Source organism: Astatotilapia calliptera, chromosome 6, assembly GCF_964374335.1.
Source record: "Astatotilapia calliptera chromosome 6, fAstCal68.1, whole genome shotgun sequence".
Taxonomy (NCBI): Eukaryota; Metazoa; Chordata; class Actinopteri; order Cichliformes; family Cichlidae; genus Astatotilapia; species Astatotilapia calliptera.
The window spans coordinates 30,598,138-30,616,081 of NC_137427.1; the positions used below are offsets into that span (position 1 = coordinate 30,598,138).

The 17,944-nt window shown below is 41.6% G+C and overlaps 2 protein-coding genes across 5 annotated transcripts; one reads left to right on the forward strand and one right to left on the reverse strand.

The window, feature by feature from the left end:
• Positions 1–1,033: 1,033 nt before the first annotated feature.
• Positions 1,034–4,769, reverse strand: LOC145429512 (kinesin-like protein KIF1B). Its single transcript, XM_080303129.1, has 4 exons — positions 4,410–4,769; positions 2,813–2,955; positions 2,453–2,634; positions 1,034–1,142 (listed from the first exon to the last, which is right to left on the reverse strand). The coding sequence occupies exons 2-4, from the start codon at positions 2,951–2,953 to the stop codon at positions 1,034–1,036; spliced, it is 432 nt and encodes a 143-aa protein (XP_080159255.1). The 5' UTR covers positions 2,954–2,955; positions 4,410–4,769.
• Positions 4,770–4,874: 105 nt separating this feature from the next.
• On the forward strand, positions 4,875–17,739 carry LOC113007462 (leucine-rich repeat-containing protein 31-like). 4 transcript variants are annotated; one of them, XR_013909747.1, is made up of 9 exons: positions 4,875–5,092; positions 5,950–6,046; positions 6,152–6,229; positions 10,011–10,167; positions 10,397–10,465; positions 10,659–10,702; positions 11,688–11,772; positions 11,979–12,162; positions 12,432–13,331. XR_013909747.1 is itself a non-coding variant. In XM_080303108.1 (6 exons), the coding sequence occupies exons 1-5, from the start codon at positions 11,944–11,946 to the stop codon at positions 15,074–15,076; spliced, it is 1,101 nt and encodes a 366-aa protein (XP_080159234.1). In that variant the 5' UTR covers positions 11,861–11,943; the 3' UTR covers positions 15,077–15,096; positions 15,235–17,739. The 4 variants fall into 4 exon arrangements, 2 of the variants coding, with proteins under 2 accessions (XP_080159234.1, XP_080159233.1); XM_080303108.1 differs by lacking the exons at positions 4,875–5,092; positions 5,950–6,046; positions 6,152–6,229; ... (3 more) ...; positions 11,688–11,772; positions 12,432–13,331 and adding exons at positions 13,423–13,525; positions 13,851–14,015; positions 14,190–14,345; positions 14,619–15,096; positions 15,235–17,739 and having other exon boundaries at positions 11,861–12,162; XR_013909746.1 differs by lacking the exons at positions 4,875–5,092; positions 5,950–6,046; positions 6,152–6,229; ... (3 more) ...; positions 11,688–11,772; positions 12,432–13,331 and adding exons at positions 13,423–13,525; positions 13,851–14,015; positions 14,190–14,345; positions 14,619–15,382; positions 16,142–17,739 and having other exon boundaries at positions 11,869–12,162.
• Positions 17,740–17,944: the final 205 nt, after the last annotated feature.

Consider the following 17,944-nt stretch of genomic DNA (forward strand, 5'->3'; position numbering starts at 1 on the left):
TGGTGCTGGAGATCTGCGAGGAGGCGGAGGTGGACGTGGACAGAGTGCTGGAGCTCACGCTGGGGGACAGAGACTCACTCAGGGACTTGGTGGTGGGAGCTGTTCCCACGGGAGCCGCCTCTCCCAGAAGGTGACGGGTCTTTTCCACCTGGAAGAAAGATGGGGGCTAATGTGAGGTAGGGAGAAGAGGGGACGTTAGTCATGTAAAGGCCATAGGTGAGGGTAGGGACGTAGATCGACCGGTAAATTGAGGGCTTCGCTTTTACACTCAGCTCCCTCTTCACCACGACGGACCGGTGCAGCGTCCGCATTACTGCAGCTGCAGCCCCAATCCGTCTGTCGATCTCCAGCTCCCTTCTCCCATCACTCGCGAACAAGACCCCGAGATACTTGAACTCCTCCACTTGGGGCAGGAACTCATCCCCGACTCATCCTATATTTCCGTTTTTATATTTCTAATGTTTGCCTTGTTTTCTTCACTGTCTAGTCTGCCTCTGTCTTGCCTGTATGGATGCATTTACACCGAAATGTCCCCAACAAAGGATGTTTTAATTCACCACTATTCCAGTGAAACACGAGTCTCCCATCTTCCTGCTACCAGTCTGGAGTTTTTGTTCACCAAAGCACACACCAACTTCATACTGACGGACAGATCACTGCCCTTTTGCCGCCTTGTCTGACCGTGTTTTGTGGCTGTGGTTCACTTCACCTCACTCTTCCCCATTCTTGTCATTAAATCAGGCTGTTCTGCAACCATGGCAGCCATTCACTCTATGGCTCTATTCATGGTGTATTTTACCCCTTCACCAAAGGCCGTTCTCGTTTCCAACATTATATTTGCAGTGTTCGTCTATCTATCAATATCTGCGGAGTATTTTTTTTAACGAGTATCCTATTTTCTAAAGCACAGCATGTAAAGGGTAGCTCGGTTAGCAGGATGCTAGCATGTAGCGCTTAGTGAGACACGCCTCAGACGAGTTGAGCAAAGACCCCGTCTGTGTACTTTATACGTGAGCAACGGATTTAAATAAAATTAAGGTTTCAAAAGACAAACTTGAAGATAAAAAAATATATATATACTCACCGGAGAGCCGCCAGGGTTTGCCGCTGCCATCTTGGCGCTCCTAAATTCAAAACTGCCTCTGCAGTCAGGCAGGGGAGGCGTGGAAATTGTCTTTGAGTTAGTCAAACGTTTTCCTTAGTTCGAGTAGATGATAAAAAAAAAAATAATAATAATAAATGGGATTTTAAGTAGGACTAGGCGTTCTGTAATGATCTCTATTTAGGAGAAAAACTTAATCACTCACCTTTAAACAGCTCTCTTTTAGGAGACACACACTCATGTGATCAAACAGCGTAATTTAATTGGCTGAGAGCCACTCGACTCGATCTGGTGCTGATTGCTCTGGCTTGGGTCATTAAAGTTCATCACTTTTGCAGGTGAATTTTTGCAGGTGAATTTTTTTCAGGTGAATTTTTGCAGGTGAATTTTTTGCAGGTGAATTTTTTGCAGGTGAATTTTTGCAGGTGAATTTTTGCAGGTGAATATTTTTGCAGGGAAATTTGGAGGATAAAAATTCAGTGTCATAAATTCAATGTCTAAAAATACTTGAATTCTGATGATACTATATTTCTTCCATAGCAGAGCGCCCAGAGTCGGCGATTAGAAGAAGGTCATTGAAGACTCTTAGTAGGGCAGTTTCGGTGCTGTGACGCGGTCTAAATCCAGACTGGAATTTATCACTTATACCGTTTCTCTCTAAGTGGGTCTGTAGTTGCTGAAGCACTATTTTCTCTAAAACTTTTGACATGAAGGGGAGTTTAGAAATCGGCCTGTAATTTGCTAGAGTGTTACGATCAAGGCTACTTTTCTTGATAACAGGTTGCACGACTGCATGTTTAAAGACAGTCGGAACATAGCCAGATGACAGTGATGAGTTCATTAAAAATAAGATACAGGACCCGATTGTATTCAATGCATTCTTAATGATACGAGAAGGAATAATGTCATGCAGAGAATTTGAGCTTCTCAGGTTATTAATTATTTCCTTTAAAGTCGAGAATGACACAGGTTCAAACTGTTGAAAAACCGTTGAACATTCAGAAACTGGGGCTTGATTTACTACTGGAGAATGTGGGGCCCTTAACACCGAGATTTTATCTATAAAATAATTTAGAAATTTTTCGCAGAGGGCCGGGGAGGCACCCATCGAAACGTCAGAGCAGGGATTAACCACTGAGTTAAAGATTTTGAACAGAACTCGAGGATTGTGACTATTAGTCGCAATAATGTTTGACAAAAAAGAAGTTTTTGCCATTTTGGCAGCCTTCTGAAAGGTGTGTGTCAGAAGGCGCAGGCACTACAACACAACAGGAACAAGACCGATCAGCTCCGAGCAGAGAAGGAAGAAGGCAGCAACAAGAACGCCCACTAAGCCCACGTTTTTCTCACCTTGGTGGCCAGCTCCTTCTCACGCTTTCAAAGGTGGTGCTGGAGATCTGCGAGGAGACGGAGGTGGACGTGGACAGAGTGCCGGAGCTCACGCTGGGGGACAGAGACTCACTCAGGGACTTGGTGGTGGGAGCTGTTCCCACGGGAGCCGCCTCTCCCAGAAGGTGACGGGTCTTTTCCACCTGGACGAAAGATGGGGGCGAATGTGAGGTGGGGAGAAGAGGGGAGGTTAGTCATGTAAAGTCTGTACTCTAAGAAAAAACTTTTTAGAATAGCACTTTGTTCTTTGAGTTGAAAAGTCATTTTTCCCTCTACGATATTAAACAGATTTATTTCTTTATGAATCTTTTAACGCCCCACCTCCTGCAGCTGCTCCATCTTCTCCAGCTCCCACTGGTGCTCTAGGATGAGGCTATCTCCTCTGGGCCTCCAGCCGGCCAGGTTCTCCTCTCCACGCACATAAGCCACTGATGTGTCCAGGACCTTCCTCCTCCTCCGCATCCCTGCTCAGGACATGAGCCCTCATTAGGATGAAGCTCTCCACAGAATCTCCGGTCAAACCTCACAAAATTTCAAGAACCACCAAACAGCTAAAACAGTAAATGAGAGAAGGAACACGGATTCTGCACAAAGACGTAAACACAAAGACCCGCGAATCAGAATCGGTGAGACGTCGCCTTTCTCACCCGACGGCACGACACTCGGGGCTGAAAGCAGACAGCTCGCTGATTCTGATGTTTCGGCGGCTCCGCGCTTTGTGTTTACGCCCTTTTTGTGCTGATTCTAAAGCTGTTAGTTTGATGTCTCTCCAAAACAATATTGACTGAACCAGCAGCAAAAGAAGATCCAAACTACGCTTCACAAAAACATCATCATGAATTCACTCTGACTTTTGCTGTTTTGCTTCCACCACACTTCATGCACAGCTCTCTCTCTCTCTCTCTCTCACACACACACACACACACACACACACACACACACACACACACACACACACACACACACACACACACAAGCTCAACGTTAACAAGTGGGAATTTTTCTGGATTTAAGAGAAGATGAATAAAAGTGAGCAGTATTTACTACATGCTTTGGGTGACTAAATGGAGGATGGATAGGTGACATGAAAACACTACTGACCCTTTATACTGAGCCAATAGCTCACACACTTCTACTAAATCTGTCTAAAGAGCCAGTAATCACAGAGGATAGATACTGGAAGCAAACTGAAATGTTAGGAGGAACTAAATCACACATTACAACACCAGTGGCAGCACCCTGCTGTCTCACACATCGGGATCACGGTCCTGTTGAAACGGGCTAATCGCTAAAGCCCACAGTTGCATTCCTCTATACTCAATATGATGGAAAAAACTATTTTAACAAACAATTAAAAAATGAACAAGTAAAAGATCTACTATAGCCAAAAGAAGACCATTTACAGACTATAGCCCTGTGAACAAGTATTTGCCGCCTTTCTCATTTCCTATCTTATTCCATATTTGTCACACTTACACCTTTCACATCAATACATTTATAACATTAGACAACAATGTCTAATATTCAACGGCAGTTTTCAAGGGCAAAACGCTATCCAAACATACTTGGTCCTATATGAAAAAGTAATCACACAGAAAACCTGATACCTTGTGTGTCACCTCTGACACCAACAACTGCAGCAAGCGTTTGGTGCTAGAGGTCACATTTGGACTCTGGACCTCTGTGGAGTGTGCACATGATCTCATTACTGTCTAAAAATCCAAGGAGTGCTGAATCATTGAAAAATACACAGTAACAGGTGTGTAGCATCGCTAACTAGGTAGCAACAAGCCTCTAACACAGTGTATGTATGCTAGCGGCTAATCTAGCAAACAAATGAACAGAGTGCTTTTAGCTGTTGCACAAGGATAAAATGATAAACTGTGTGTCTTTTTTATAATGACCTGCTTCAATTTACCTTAATCCAAGGAGTGCTCAGTGTGGGTAAATCTGCCATGAGCAGATAAAGTGGATGAGTGGGACTAGGTAGGTGTGCCGAAAACAGGCAACAAAGCTGACGCTGAAGAGTGTGCTGAGAACATAGTGGCGCCGCCAGCAGGTTTCCGGCTAGCAGGAAGACTTTGGCGCAGTAACACCTCCAACATTGGCAGTCCCATTTTGTGAAAGCCAGTAAAAAAAATAGCTAGGTTTCCATGTGTCATTTGTGTGGAACAATACTGCACAACAAGCTAAATAGATTTTAAAAAACGAAAAAAAAATTGTTGAACAACAGAAGATAAATGTCCTTTTTTTCTATTTTCAACTGGCCGGCTGTGTGGTGCGCAGCGTTAAGAGGCCAGCATTCAGACCCCAGAGTTTAACGGCCAAGTTCGAGTCTCTGACGGTCTGTCTGCTATAGCGGGGTAGGCCGAGCGAAAGACGAAGCTCCGGGCTCCTCCTTTTTCCAGCTTTTTTTTTTTCATTCACATTTATTTAGATATCAAGCTGCAAGTAAAAGCTCAGGGAAACACTTTTAAGGCGCCCTTTAAGGTACCCTATATATGTCCTTTCACATCTTATCACTTCATACAGTGCTATGGGCCAGTCTACACCTGCTACTTTCTGCACAAGCTTTTATCACACAAGACCTGCTGTTTACAGGTAAGAAACACAGTGTCAGTAATGTTAAAGTGGCTGTGTGGAGTAGCACAACCACTGCTAATATAACACTTTTCACATGCATTTCTACATATTACAGTGTCTTTTACCGTCTTTATGGTGCTAGCTTAAAGTCATGCTGTAAATGTTAGCTTGTAGTCAAACATATTCAGACCATGTTAGGACAGAAATATTGGCTTCTATCATGACTAGTTAACAGAGATGTTAACTGCCCACGCGTTACTGTAATCCGATTACTTTTTTCAAGTAACGTTACACACTGTTTACAGCAACACTGTTTACAGCGACAATACTGCACAACAAGCTAAATAGATTTAAAAAAACGAAAAAAATTTTTTGATTTAATGATTGTGTTTAGGATTATTGTGTGAATGTGAGAGTGAATGAATAGTGGCATTGTAAAGCACTTTGGGTGCCTTGAAAAGCGCTATATAAATCCAAACCATTATTATTATTATTTCAGAAACATGTTTAGAGGATCTTTGTAAGCCTGTATTTACTTTAAAAGAAGGGAAGCACTTCTTCATCCTACAGAAAAGGTGACACATTACAGATGAGTTCATAAAAAGTGTCTCTGTCACTCTTTCAAGGCTCTGTCACTTTTTCTTTTTTTACTGGAATAGCATGGTAAAGTAGGCCTAGGCTGCCATCTTGTGGCAGTGTGTTGTTACTACAACATATGACATTGTGTTTCTATTGGAAATATAATTCAGCACCACTGAGCCGCTCTCTGTTACAAACTGAACCTGTTTTTTTAGACGTATAAATCACTAAGTACAGTGAAGCTTTTGGTTTTGTAAAAGTGTTTCTTATTCTAAATGCATGTTGATTTTTATCAGGGTGAAGAGCAGTTAGCAGTGCATTCATGGACATCTTTAAACTATTAATTGAAGAATCTTTGGTGATGATGGCATGAACTAGAAACGTGAGCTCCAGGTGAGACTGCACAGAACAACAAGTGTCCTTAAACTGCATCAACTGATGACTTCTCACAATTTTATTCTACTGTGTGTTTTTATCATTGAACGTTTCTGTCTTCAGGTTTCTCTCAGACCAAGATTGAATGTGATGACAAGGGTGATGGATGGTGTGACATGTGCTGCTGGCCCACAGAACCAGGTGAGTATGCTGTCCATGTGCTCTGCAACAATGAGGACATCCAACACTCTCAGTTAAGATTAGTTTTCGTGATTGTTGCCTCAAGGCCTGAGATCATGGTGGTGGGCTTGTGATGGACACACATGGCTGAAACCTCTCCTGTAGAGGCTAAGCCCAGGCTTGAAGCCACTGGGCTGTTCGTTGGCGGGGGTGACGCGATGTCACTGGTATGCATGAAGTTATTAAACTTGATACAGTCCAATAACTCCAGCCTTACTCATCTTGTCCTTCAGATTCTTTATTTTCAGGATTTAACAGCAGCGCAGCGGTCACAAACTGTTTGCTTCCTCCCGATCAACAACACAGCTGCCGCTAATTACGTGTGTCTACCTTAAATATCTTCACAAACTCAAAATGTGACCTCTAGCACCAAACGCTTGCTGCAGTTGTTGGTGTCAGAGGTGACACACAAGGTATCAGGTTTTCGGTGCGATTACATTTTAATATGATATGAATGATAATGATAATGATAGAAATATTACTAACATGAGAGATGTGGTTAATGAGTTTAATAAATTCTTTGTAAGTGTTGGGCCAGACTTGGCTGAAACAATTCCTGATATAACAGATTCTGCAGAGAAAGAAACGAAACTCATTGACTGCAATCCTCATTCAATGTTTTTAACGGTGGTAGAAGAAAAGGAAATCATTGATATTGTTGGGAAATCACAAACAAAAAATTCTACAGACTCTGATGACATTGATATGGAAATCGTTAAGAAAGTGATAGATGGCATCTCCAAACCCTTAACACACATTTGCAATTTGTCTCTACAAACTGGTGCATTCCCAACACAAATGAAAACAGCTAAAGTAATACCACTGTTTAAAAATGGAGATAGACACCAATTTACAAATTATAGTGTTACGTTTCGGTGTTGTCAGTGTGTTGTTTTTGGCGTGACTGTTATGTGTTTCCTGTTTTACTTTGAAAGTCTGTGTTATCTTAGTCTTTTCAGTTTACGTTTCCCTGTCTCGTCAGTTCTGAGTTGCCCCAGCTGTGTTTCCCTCTTGTTGTCCATTTTCCTGATTGCTCCCTCTAGGTATTTAAACCCTGTGTTTCAGTGTGTCATGGTCGCGATCTCCCCCGTGTTGTAAATAGTTTGTTGTAAATAGATTTGTCGATACTTTCGTTTCGGGATTTTGGTGGTGAGCTTTAGTGGGGGGTTTTTGTGTGTGTGTGTGTGTGTGTGTGTGTGTGTGTGTGTGTGTGTGTGTGTGTGTGTGTGTGTTTTTTTTTTCCTTTATTTTTACTTTTTTCGTGTTGCACTCCGGTTGCCTAGGCCGGGGTGTAACAATAGGCCTGTTTCTCTACTTTCACAATTTTCAAAAATACTGGAAAAAGTTTTCATTAATAGACTTGACAAATTTATAGATAAACACAAAATAATAATGGACAGTCAGTATGGTTTCAGACCAAATAGATCAACATCTATGGCATTAATGGAACTAATTGAAAATATCACCAACAATATAGATCAAAGACTTTTGACACAATTAATCATGAAATATTACTTGATAAACTGGAGTACTATGGCATTAGAGGAGTGGTGCTAGAGTGGGTCAGGAGTTATTTGAGAGACAGGCAACAATTTGTGAAGATTGGTGAATATCAGAGTGCCTGGACATTGTTTGCGGAGTTCCACAGGGGTCAGTATTGGGACCAAAGCTGTTTATCCTCTACATCAATGATATATGTAAAACATCTGATATATTACAGTTTATTTTATTTGCAGATGATACAAATATTTTTTGTGCTGGAGAGAATTCACAGCAGCTTTTGGAAATTGTCACACAAGAAATGATTAAACTGAAAACATGGTTTGACAGAAACAAGTTATCACTAAATTTGAAAAAAACTACATTTATGTTATTTGGAAATTGTAAAAAAGAAGCCGGAGCAAAATTGTTAATAAACAATGTTGAAATAGAGCAAGTTTCTGATACAAAATTTCTGGGTGTGATAATAGATAAGAAAATCTGCTGGAAACCTCACATAAAGCATATACAAGCTAAACTGTCAAGAAGCATCTCTGTACTGAGTAAAGTTAAACATTTTTTGCCTTCCAAATCACTCCGGGTACTTTATTGTTCACTTATATTGCCATATTTGGAATACTGTGTGGAAATCTGGGGAAATACATACAAAGCTTCACTTCAACCACTATGTAAAATTCAGAAAAAAGCAATCAGGATGATTACTAAAGCAGGATTTAGAGACCAACAAACATCATGTGCTTGAAATTAAAAATTCTGAAGTTTATGGATCTTATAAAATATAAAACTGCAAAAATTATGTACAAAGCCAGATACAATGTGTTACCAGGAAATGTACAGAGGATGTTTTTTGACAGAGAAGGGGACTATGAATTGAGGGGGAAATTAAATCTGAAGACTCTTAAAGCACAGACAAAGGTTAAAACCTTTTGTGTTACTATTTATGGGGTAAAACTGTGGAATAGTTTTACTGTGGACCTACAGCAATGCTCAAGAATTAGTCAGTTCATAAAGATGTTTCGAAAACTGCTTTTGGAAGAATATGAAACTGATAAAGTTGATCACCCATTGTATGTATAAATATACTAAATTCTATCTAAATTCTATCTATCACTGTAGCTATGTTTATACATGTTCTCCTTGTTTATTGTGTGGGGTAAGTGATGATGGGAATTAGGTGAATTATGTGGGATTCAACAAAATGTTGAGCAGGGGGTAGGGATTAATAAGTATGTTATACTTCTTCCTACTCCATTTCAGACCAAATAATTGTCATTTCATGTCATTTAGACTTTGTTTTATTTTATTTTATTTTTTTGTTTTATCTGAGCACATACGTGTGTGTGTGTATTTACATATATATTCGTATTTGTAAATGAAAGTATGTGTAGTTGTGTATATATTGTTTTTTTTTTCTCTATATGTCTGAAATAAAGAAAGATACAATACAATACAATATAGGACCAAGTATGTTTGGATAGCGTTTTGCCCTTGCAAACTGCCGTTGAATATTAGACATTGTTGTCTAATGTTATAAATGTATTGATGTGAAAGGTGTAAGTGTGACAAATATGGAATAAGATACGAAATCAGAAAGGAGGCAAATACTTGTTCACAGTTTCAACAGGACCGTGATCCCGATGTGTGAGACAGCAGGGTGCTGCCACTGGTGTTGTAATGTGTGATTTAGTTCCTCCTAACATTTCAGTTTGCTTCCAGTATCTATCCTCTGTGATTACTGGCTCTTTAGACAGATTTAAATGAACACATTCAGTAGCTGTTGTGAGATGAACTGGCATTTATAGTACATCTGTTCCAACACAGTGAAGTCACATGCAATTTAGATAGTCATCATGAGACGTTTTACCAAAAGCTTTTGTAATTCTTTTCAGTCTGTCAGTGTGGCATCTGTGTCTACACTTGGATTTGAAGTTTATAGAGGTTAAAGAGCACATTGTACACGGGCCTTGAAGAAAAGGTATGTAGTCTTAAGCCCGATGTTTTGGTGGAGTCAGGGGTCTGTAGCATTTTGCACTTCCAGCAGACTGACGTTTGGTCACCATCATCATCATCATCATCATCACTGAATCACAACATCTTCTCCTTCACCCTCACACTCTAACTCCACTCTGTTCCCTTTCATACATCATATATACTTAGTCTGCTACAAACCAGAAGGCGTAAAGCAGGATAAAGTTAAAAGTTTGACCCATTGTGTAAACTAACTTGAATGATCAACAACCAGGAGGAGGCAACGATTATGGAGGGACGGGAGGTGAGGACCACGCAGGTGGAGGAAGTGAGGAATGTGATGGAGAAGATTGAGCTCAACAAGGGACAGGATGACCCACTGAGCACTTCAGAGGGGCAAGTGGAGCACGCAGGCAACAAGACCAGCAAAGGTGATTTGTATGTTTGTATGTATTGTATGCTTTATATTTGGAGTCCAGGCTGAATTTTAGAGGAGTACCCGATGGCTGAAACGACAGTAATTTATGTTCCCTGACCAAGGATCAAGGAACATGTATTTTACACCAGCTGATACATGTACAGTCAAATCTATTGAATGTTGATATTATTACATTTAATGTAACCATTTAAAATGATTTTGTTTTTGTTTTTCTCCCAAAGTCACGTACGTCAACACAGGATCCACCAGGGGGAGAGTTTTTGGTGAAAGCCACAAAAAGACAAAGATGGGTATGTCATTGTTTGTGGAAGTATTTAGAATAGTCTGATACACTGTAGTAGAGTGTGTATGGAAGATTTGATTCAAGGAACATTATCATATGAAGATGAAAACCAAAGTTGTGCGATCTCTGAAAGTGTTTTGTTTATTTGCTTTTTGTTTGTTTGTTGTTTATGAAACTGGTGACTTGGCTGTGATCTTCAGTCCCAGAGGCATCAAGATCCAGACCTAAGAAGAAAAGACCACTAGTAAGTATGCTTTTGCTAATGCTTTTAATCACCACAGCTCATTCCATTCAGTACAAATACCTGTAGATATGTGATGATTCCAAGTTTACATTACACTAATGGCAGGAAACTGCATACATGTGTCACCTTATACACATACCACATACTATAGAATTCAGTCCCCTTTGCTTTTTGCAGTCTTATTGCAATATATAAGTACTTTTAACAGATGATGCAAGTACAGTTAAATGCATTCACTCCAGTAAAAATGCTTCTAACACAATGCTGTTGCAAGCAGCAGGTTTTCTTTTTCTGTTGTCGATGTAGATTAGATAGAACTTTATTAATCCCTCGGGTGGTTCCTCTGGGAAATTCAGTTTCCAGTATCAGGACACTGACAGAAGTTGCATATTACAGAGTTAGAATATCAGGACGGGACCAGGTTGGTGGGGGTCAAACAGCAGATCCAGTCGTGCAGTGATAATTCATATTTAATGCAGCAGATTTTGTTAGAAATGTGTAAACGATTGTATTCTAATCACATTGGCTAATTTTATATGCATATATAGAAAAAAGGTATTTTTATTATGTCAACAGTCCTCCAACAGCATCCAGGAAGTACTATCCTATTCCCATGCCTCTGTCCAAACCAGGCGAGTGTTTCCATGTCACTTCAATGTGTTCTTTGCCATCAATAATTTTATGTTGATTTTTTTTTACATAAGCTGCCTCGTGTGACCTTCCACTTTTTTCCCCTTGTCATTTCTCACCTCCTTTGGATATGTATGTATCTCTTATTTATATAATCCTCTTACCCAACTCTGTCCTCCTTCCTCTTCTTTTCTCCTTCAATCGCTCTCACCGTTCATCAATATCGCACATCCAGACTATACCCGTAAGATGGAGTTGATCCGCTAGCTTGTGAGCGGCTATATCTTTTTTTAAAGCGTAATGTTGCTCTAGCTGTGCTCACTGTGATCCTGAGCTCCTGTTATGTTTGCTGCAGGGGATCCAGCGGAGGATCACAGTGACCCTCATCCACGAGAAGGGCAGCGAGCTCCATTGGAAAGATGTTTATGAGCTGGTTGTAGGTGAGCAGCCTGCCTTTAGGGTCTAGTCGTGCTATACCTCTGTGTAGAAAAGAAAAACCCCAAAGCACAGAAACAATGTTTTATAGTGTTTGTGTGACAGGTCAAAATAAGTAAGCATATAAAACATGAAGTGTTTGTGAGGTTCATCTGCAGCACCTTTGTCTTTGTGAAATGTTTGCTGATTCAAAATTTTCCCTCCTAAACAGGAAGGAGTTTGTGGAGGCCTATGTGAATCATGCCTTCAACACATCAGTGGAGAGTCTGTTCCAGGAGTTCAAGCGAGGCTTCTTCCTGGTGTGTGAGCAGGATTTGGTGAGGCTGTTTCGACCAGAGGAGCTGCAGGGAGTGCTGGTCGGCCAGGACGTGCATGACTGGGAAAAGTTCAAACAGGTACAGTCAGCCAAACAGACACAGGCTGTAGTTTCACAGCTGTCCTGTAGCACAATAACTGTGTACTGCATACTGTCAAAAGCATTCAGTCGGCTGCTTTAACACAAATATGAACTTGAGTCACATCTCAGTCTTAATCCAGACTTTTGTATGATAGTATAATATAATAGTCAGCCCACCGTTCGCAGCTATAACTGCTTCCACTCTTCTGGAAAAGCTTTCCACAAGGTTTAGGTGTGTTTATGGGAATTTTTTGACTATTCTTCCAGAGGTGCATTTATGGTGTCAGACACTGATGTTGGAGGAGAAGGCCTGGCTCACAGTTGCTGCTCTAATTCATCCCAAAGATGTTCTATCAGGTTGAGGTCAGGACTCTGTGCAGGCTAGTCCAGTTCTTCTACACCAAACTCACTCATCCATGTCTTTATGGGCCTTGTATTGTGCACTGGTGCCCAGCCATGTTGGAACAGAAAGTGGCCATCCCCAAACTGGAAGCATGAAATTGTCTTGATATGCTGAAGCATTAAGAGTTCCTTTCATCTGCACTAAGGGGGCGACCCAACTCCCGATAAACAGCCCCACACCATAACCGCCCCTCCACCACACTTTACACTTGGCACAGTGCAGTCAGACAAGTACTTCTGGCAACCACCAAACCCTGACACATCCATCGGATTGCCAGTCAGAGAAGTGTGATTCGTCACTCCAGTAAACACATCTCCACTGCTTTAGAGTCCAGTGTTGAGATGCTTAAATCACTCCATCTGACGCTTTGCATTGTGTTTGTCAGTGTAAGGCTGGGATGCAGCTGCTCAGCCATGGAAACCAATGAAGTTTGGACATCTGTAACAACAGCAGACTGCAGATATTGGTGACTTAAGTGCACTATGAGCCTTAGCATCAGCTGACTCGCTGTCATTTCCAATTACTTCCACTTTGTTATAATATCACTAACAGCTGACTATGGAATATTTAATAGCGAGGAAATTTCATGACTGGACTTGTTGCACTGGTGCATCCTATCACATTACCATGCTGGAATTCATTCAGTTCCTGAGAGCGACTCGTCCTTTCACACATGTTTGTAGAAGTAGTCTGCATGCCTAGGTGCTTGATCTAATACACCTGTGTCCATGGAAGTGATTGGAACACATTAATTGAATGATTTGGATGTGTTAGGGAATACTTTTGGCAACATAGTGTATATGTGCCTGACCTTACAAACTCTATGATTATAACAGTCATTTTCACTGTTTTCAGAACACAAGTTATGGTTGGAGATATCATGACCGCCACCCCACCATACAGATGTTTTGGGAGGTATTTGATGAACTAACTGAAGAGCAGAGGAAAGATGTCCTTCGTAAGTACTTGCTGAAGCCTCCATTATGATATGTTACTGAAATCACACTGTATCATATAAAACATTAGATTTTTCTGCGCTTTACCAAGATACATTAGAGAGCAGCATTGTTCTGATTAATATACTGTAAAGCTGCTTCTAGCTGGTGGACTGAGCCGCCTCACCTTTCACCTGGCTCACGTCACACACCTGGAGAGACTCGACCTCCACCTGTGTTGCCTCACGCGAGATGATCTAGAGGCTCTGAGTCAGTTGCTACCAATCTCACACGCCGGACACTAATCGCATGCTCGCTGCAGCAGTCATGTGACTCGTTGTTTTTCAGTCCAGGTGCTGCCCTCTCTCACTGCACTGACCGAGCTTGATGTGTCATCCAATAAGGAAGTGGGAGGTGTGGTCCACCTGCTGGTCTCCGCCCTCCCTGCGACACAAATGAGGCGGCTGCCATTCAACAGCTGCTACATGAGCAACGAGTCCTTCACTGCTCTGGGTAACACACACACACACACACACACACACACACACACACACACACACACACACACACACACACACACACACACACACTTGTTTATTTATAGAAGTTTTCCTTCAAGTCATTCTCCCCGAATACCTCTTCCACCCTCTAGCCTGAAATGGTGAAAACTTTGTGTTTATGCATCAGCCCTGGCGGTGTCCTATCTGCGCACGGTGGATATTTCCTGGTGTAAAGTGGTTGGCGGTCACTTGGCGCTCCTGCTGGATGCTCTGCAGCCATCAGTCGTCAGCGAGCTCCGTCTTTGCAGCTGCGAGCTCACCACTGATGACATGCTACATCTGGGTAACTAACACACAATGACATTATACTTTTTCTTTTTTGGTCTGTAGTGGATCATTAGGCTGCATAAATGTATATTAAGACAAGTAAAGCCTGAAGGAAATTGATATTTCTTTCATTTATTTCATGCTGCCAGCATCTGTAGCTGTCGTATAAAACAAAACAATGAAACTATTCGGTGTTATTTTTGTCTCCATCAGAAACATTGTGAACAAAACAGTAAAGTGAACAGGCATAAAGTGATCAGTTATCAATGGGTCCTCTTCCTCTGTGCAGCTGCCGTGTGCAGACGGGGCTGTCTCTCCTCACTCCGTGCACTGGATCTGTCCTACAACAGCTTGGTGGGAGACAACGGTTGGTGCAGTCTGTTTGCAGCAGGAGGTCTGGGCTCTCTGGAAGACGTAGATGTCAGTTTGCGACCTTCAACCTCTGCTCCGTGCTCAGCCTGGCTGCCCGCTCTGCTCCGAGCTCTGCCTCAAATGCCGGCGCTGGCTCGACTGGCCATGCAGAGGTGGACAGCTGACTGTCAGGAGAGAGAGCAGCTGAGGTACTGTCTGAAAAAGAGGAGCGTCCTGCTGGAAAGGGATCCAGATTTACAAGACACATTATCAACATGTAAAGGGAACAGTCAGGAGAGCCTAGAAGAGAGTCAGCCTGAGGAGATTGGAGCGGACCGCACTGGAATTTACTGTCAAAGAGCGACCCACTTTGTTGCTTTATTATTATTTTTTTAAGTCTCTGTTACCACAAGAAGGTCAGTGTTGACGTCAGCTGCATCACGTCTGATGTAAACTGTGTCACACGTGATGGTTTCAGGGAATACTGGGAACTTACAGAGTTAAGCACAGCTGGTGTGGGTTATCATATTTGTCGTCTCTCACCTTGGCTGCAGGGTCTGGGTCTTTCCAATGCAGCAGTCCTAACACTTGAGACACACATGCCGAGAAGTGGGGATACCTGGAAATGGACAAAGGCTTTCAGCAGAGTTTTAAAGCAGCTATTCAGGAAAAGAGCTGTGAATTATCTGCATACCTTGTTAGGTAATCAGCTATTTTGGGGTTCTTTAACAAATCAACCAAAAGGTCGACTGAGTATTTTCTCGTCAGAGTACCATCACCGTTCACGATGATGTTGAGCACAAGCTGGAGCGTTTGATGGATGTTCTTTGCATCAAAGAGCTACGAGGAAATCCCAGAGAGTAGAGACAGGATATTATGTGAATCAGCATGAATGTTGTTTGTTGTTCAACAGATAAAAACGAGAAGAGAAAATAGAAACAAAGTAAAAAAGGAACAATTGTTTCTGCCGTTAAGAAAAAAAAATTGAGTCATGGCAGAGACCTGCAGAAGTCTTGAGTCTCATTTGATGACATTTTGTCAGATTGCCTTGTAATAAAAAAAAAACAAAACTGTTTTTTGAGCAAAAGTTCTCCAGGTTTTTTTGGAGTTCTTTCAAAGTTTTCTTATTTTTGGACGTTAGCTGCTTTTTCACTCTTTTTCAGTCCAGTCTGTGCATCTGAACATTTACAGAAAGATTTCTTTGTTTCGTCTTTAGACACTTTGTTAAACGCAGATCCCAGCAGAGTTCGCCTACCTTCTCTCCAACCTTCTCAGGTTTTGTGGATATTATACATGGTTATGCTGAGGATATGTCGGCTACTTTCCACTGGAAATGCCTTTTGGTTAAACTGTCAGCGAGGAATTTGCACTGTTACATTTTTATATAACTTTAATGCAAAAAAAACAGCTGCTTGTTTAAGTGAAAATACACTGATGGGGTTTTTTTCTATTCATGAACAGGAGTGTGATCAGTTTAATAAAAGAAAAAATAACCATAACCAAGATATGAGGGGAAATCTTGGACAAATACAAGCAGACTGGAGCAGCCAGCGTTCAAAACACCGACGTTCAAGGTAACAGAAGGTTCCCGAGCCACATCCACCCAGCTGGTTTCTGTGTTTCTTGTGTATTTGTGTACACTGTGACTTCATGGCTGTCTTGGGCTCCAGCTCTTGTTTTGGTGTCTCATTAATTTGATTTAATGTCCTGCTTAGTGATAACATCACTCTTGGCCTCCCTGCACTGGCTTCCAATTGAATTTAGGATTCATTTTCAAGTTCTTTTATTGGTTTTTAAATCTTTAAATGGTCTGGCACCTGCTGAAGCCCTATGTCCCCACTTGTTCGCTCCGGTCAGCTGAGCAGCTGTTGCTCTCAGTCCCCAAATCACGGCTGAAACTGAGAGGAGACTGAGCGTTCTCTATCGTGGCTCCTAAGCTTTGGAATAATCTTCCTCTTCACATTAGGCAATCGACATCAGTGCTGGTTTTTAAATCCAGATTGAAAAAGCATTTTTATTCACTGGCTTTTGACTCAGTGGTTGACTGACTTGTATTTACTTGTATTTTATTGTTTTTCGCTATGTTTATTATTTTATCGTATTTATTATTCTTATGGTATCTATTATGTTTCTATTGTTCAGCAGTTTGGTCAGCCTTGTGTGTTTTTAAAGTGCTATATAAATAAACAATGATGATGATGATGAACATAGTAACGTGTGTTGGGTTGCTCTGTCTTCAGACTCACTGTCAGACTGATTAGACAGTGAGTCTGAAGGTGAGAGTCCTCACTGCCCACGCCTGTCTTTGGGTCTGACCAACACCGTTTCCTGTGTGTCATTCCCCCCTCGCCTTCCCCCCATCCGTCCTGTCTGCACTGACCTCTCCAATAAAGACAAAAGGCCTCATTTTCTGAAACTCTTCCTATCCCATCACCTTGCGAAGAATCACTTCACCATGTTGATTAATAAGGACGGTGGGAATGGTTTGAAGTCTCGTCACAGAAAATGTGCCAAAGGCAAAGAATCTGAGCTTGAAATAAAATGAAATGAAAGATCAGCCCCACACAGGGGTTAAATTCAGATGGAAACTCTTATCACACAAAGAGAACAAGCGAATAAATATATCTGAGTGTGGCCCCTCGACTGTCACAGTGTAGCTGACATTTGATCTTATCATGTGTTAAAGCTATTTTAATTACTGAAGAGAACCAGTGTCAAACTCAGCCCAAGTATGGTTGTACGTTAATCCTTAAAGCAACAACGTTTTTAAAGTTGCAGCGTCATTTTTACACCACACCTAAAATCCCACTAATCGTCCGGGCTCTTCACCCTATGACCACACGCTGGGGTATCTAACACCACATGACCCAAATGGAAACTATGTCAGCTGAAAGAAACCCATCGAAATGTGCAACACTTAAAACTTTGCCTGATTGGAGCATGGCTTCAAATACAGCCCTGAAAACAGACAGGCGGTCGTTGGCATTTCGCCCTCGTTCCTGAGAGACTACATCGATGTATCAGTCAACAAATGAACTACTGTGGCGTCACAGCTGGGGCCTTCTCTGTGTCGTTTATAACACAGAGAAGGACCCAGCTGTGACGCTGAAGTGGTATCTTTAAATTAGCTGTAGGTGTGAATGCTTGTCTGTCTCTCTGTTAGCTTTGCAACAGACTGGTGATATTCAGAGTGCACCATATGTCTGGTATTATTTCCCTTCCAAATTAGTGCTTCCTCTTAGTTGCTGGTCTAAATTTGTTTCC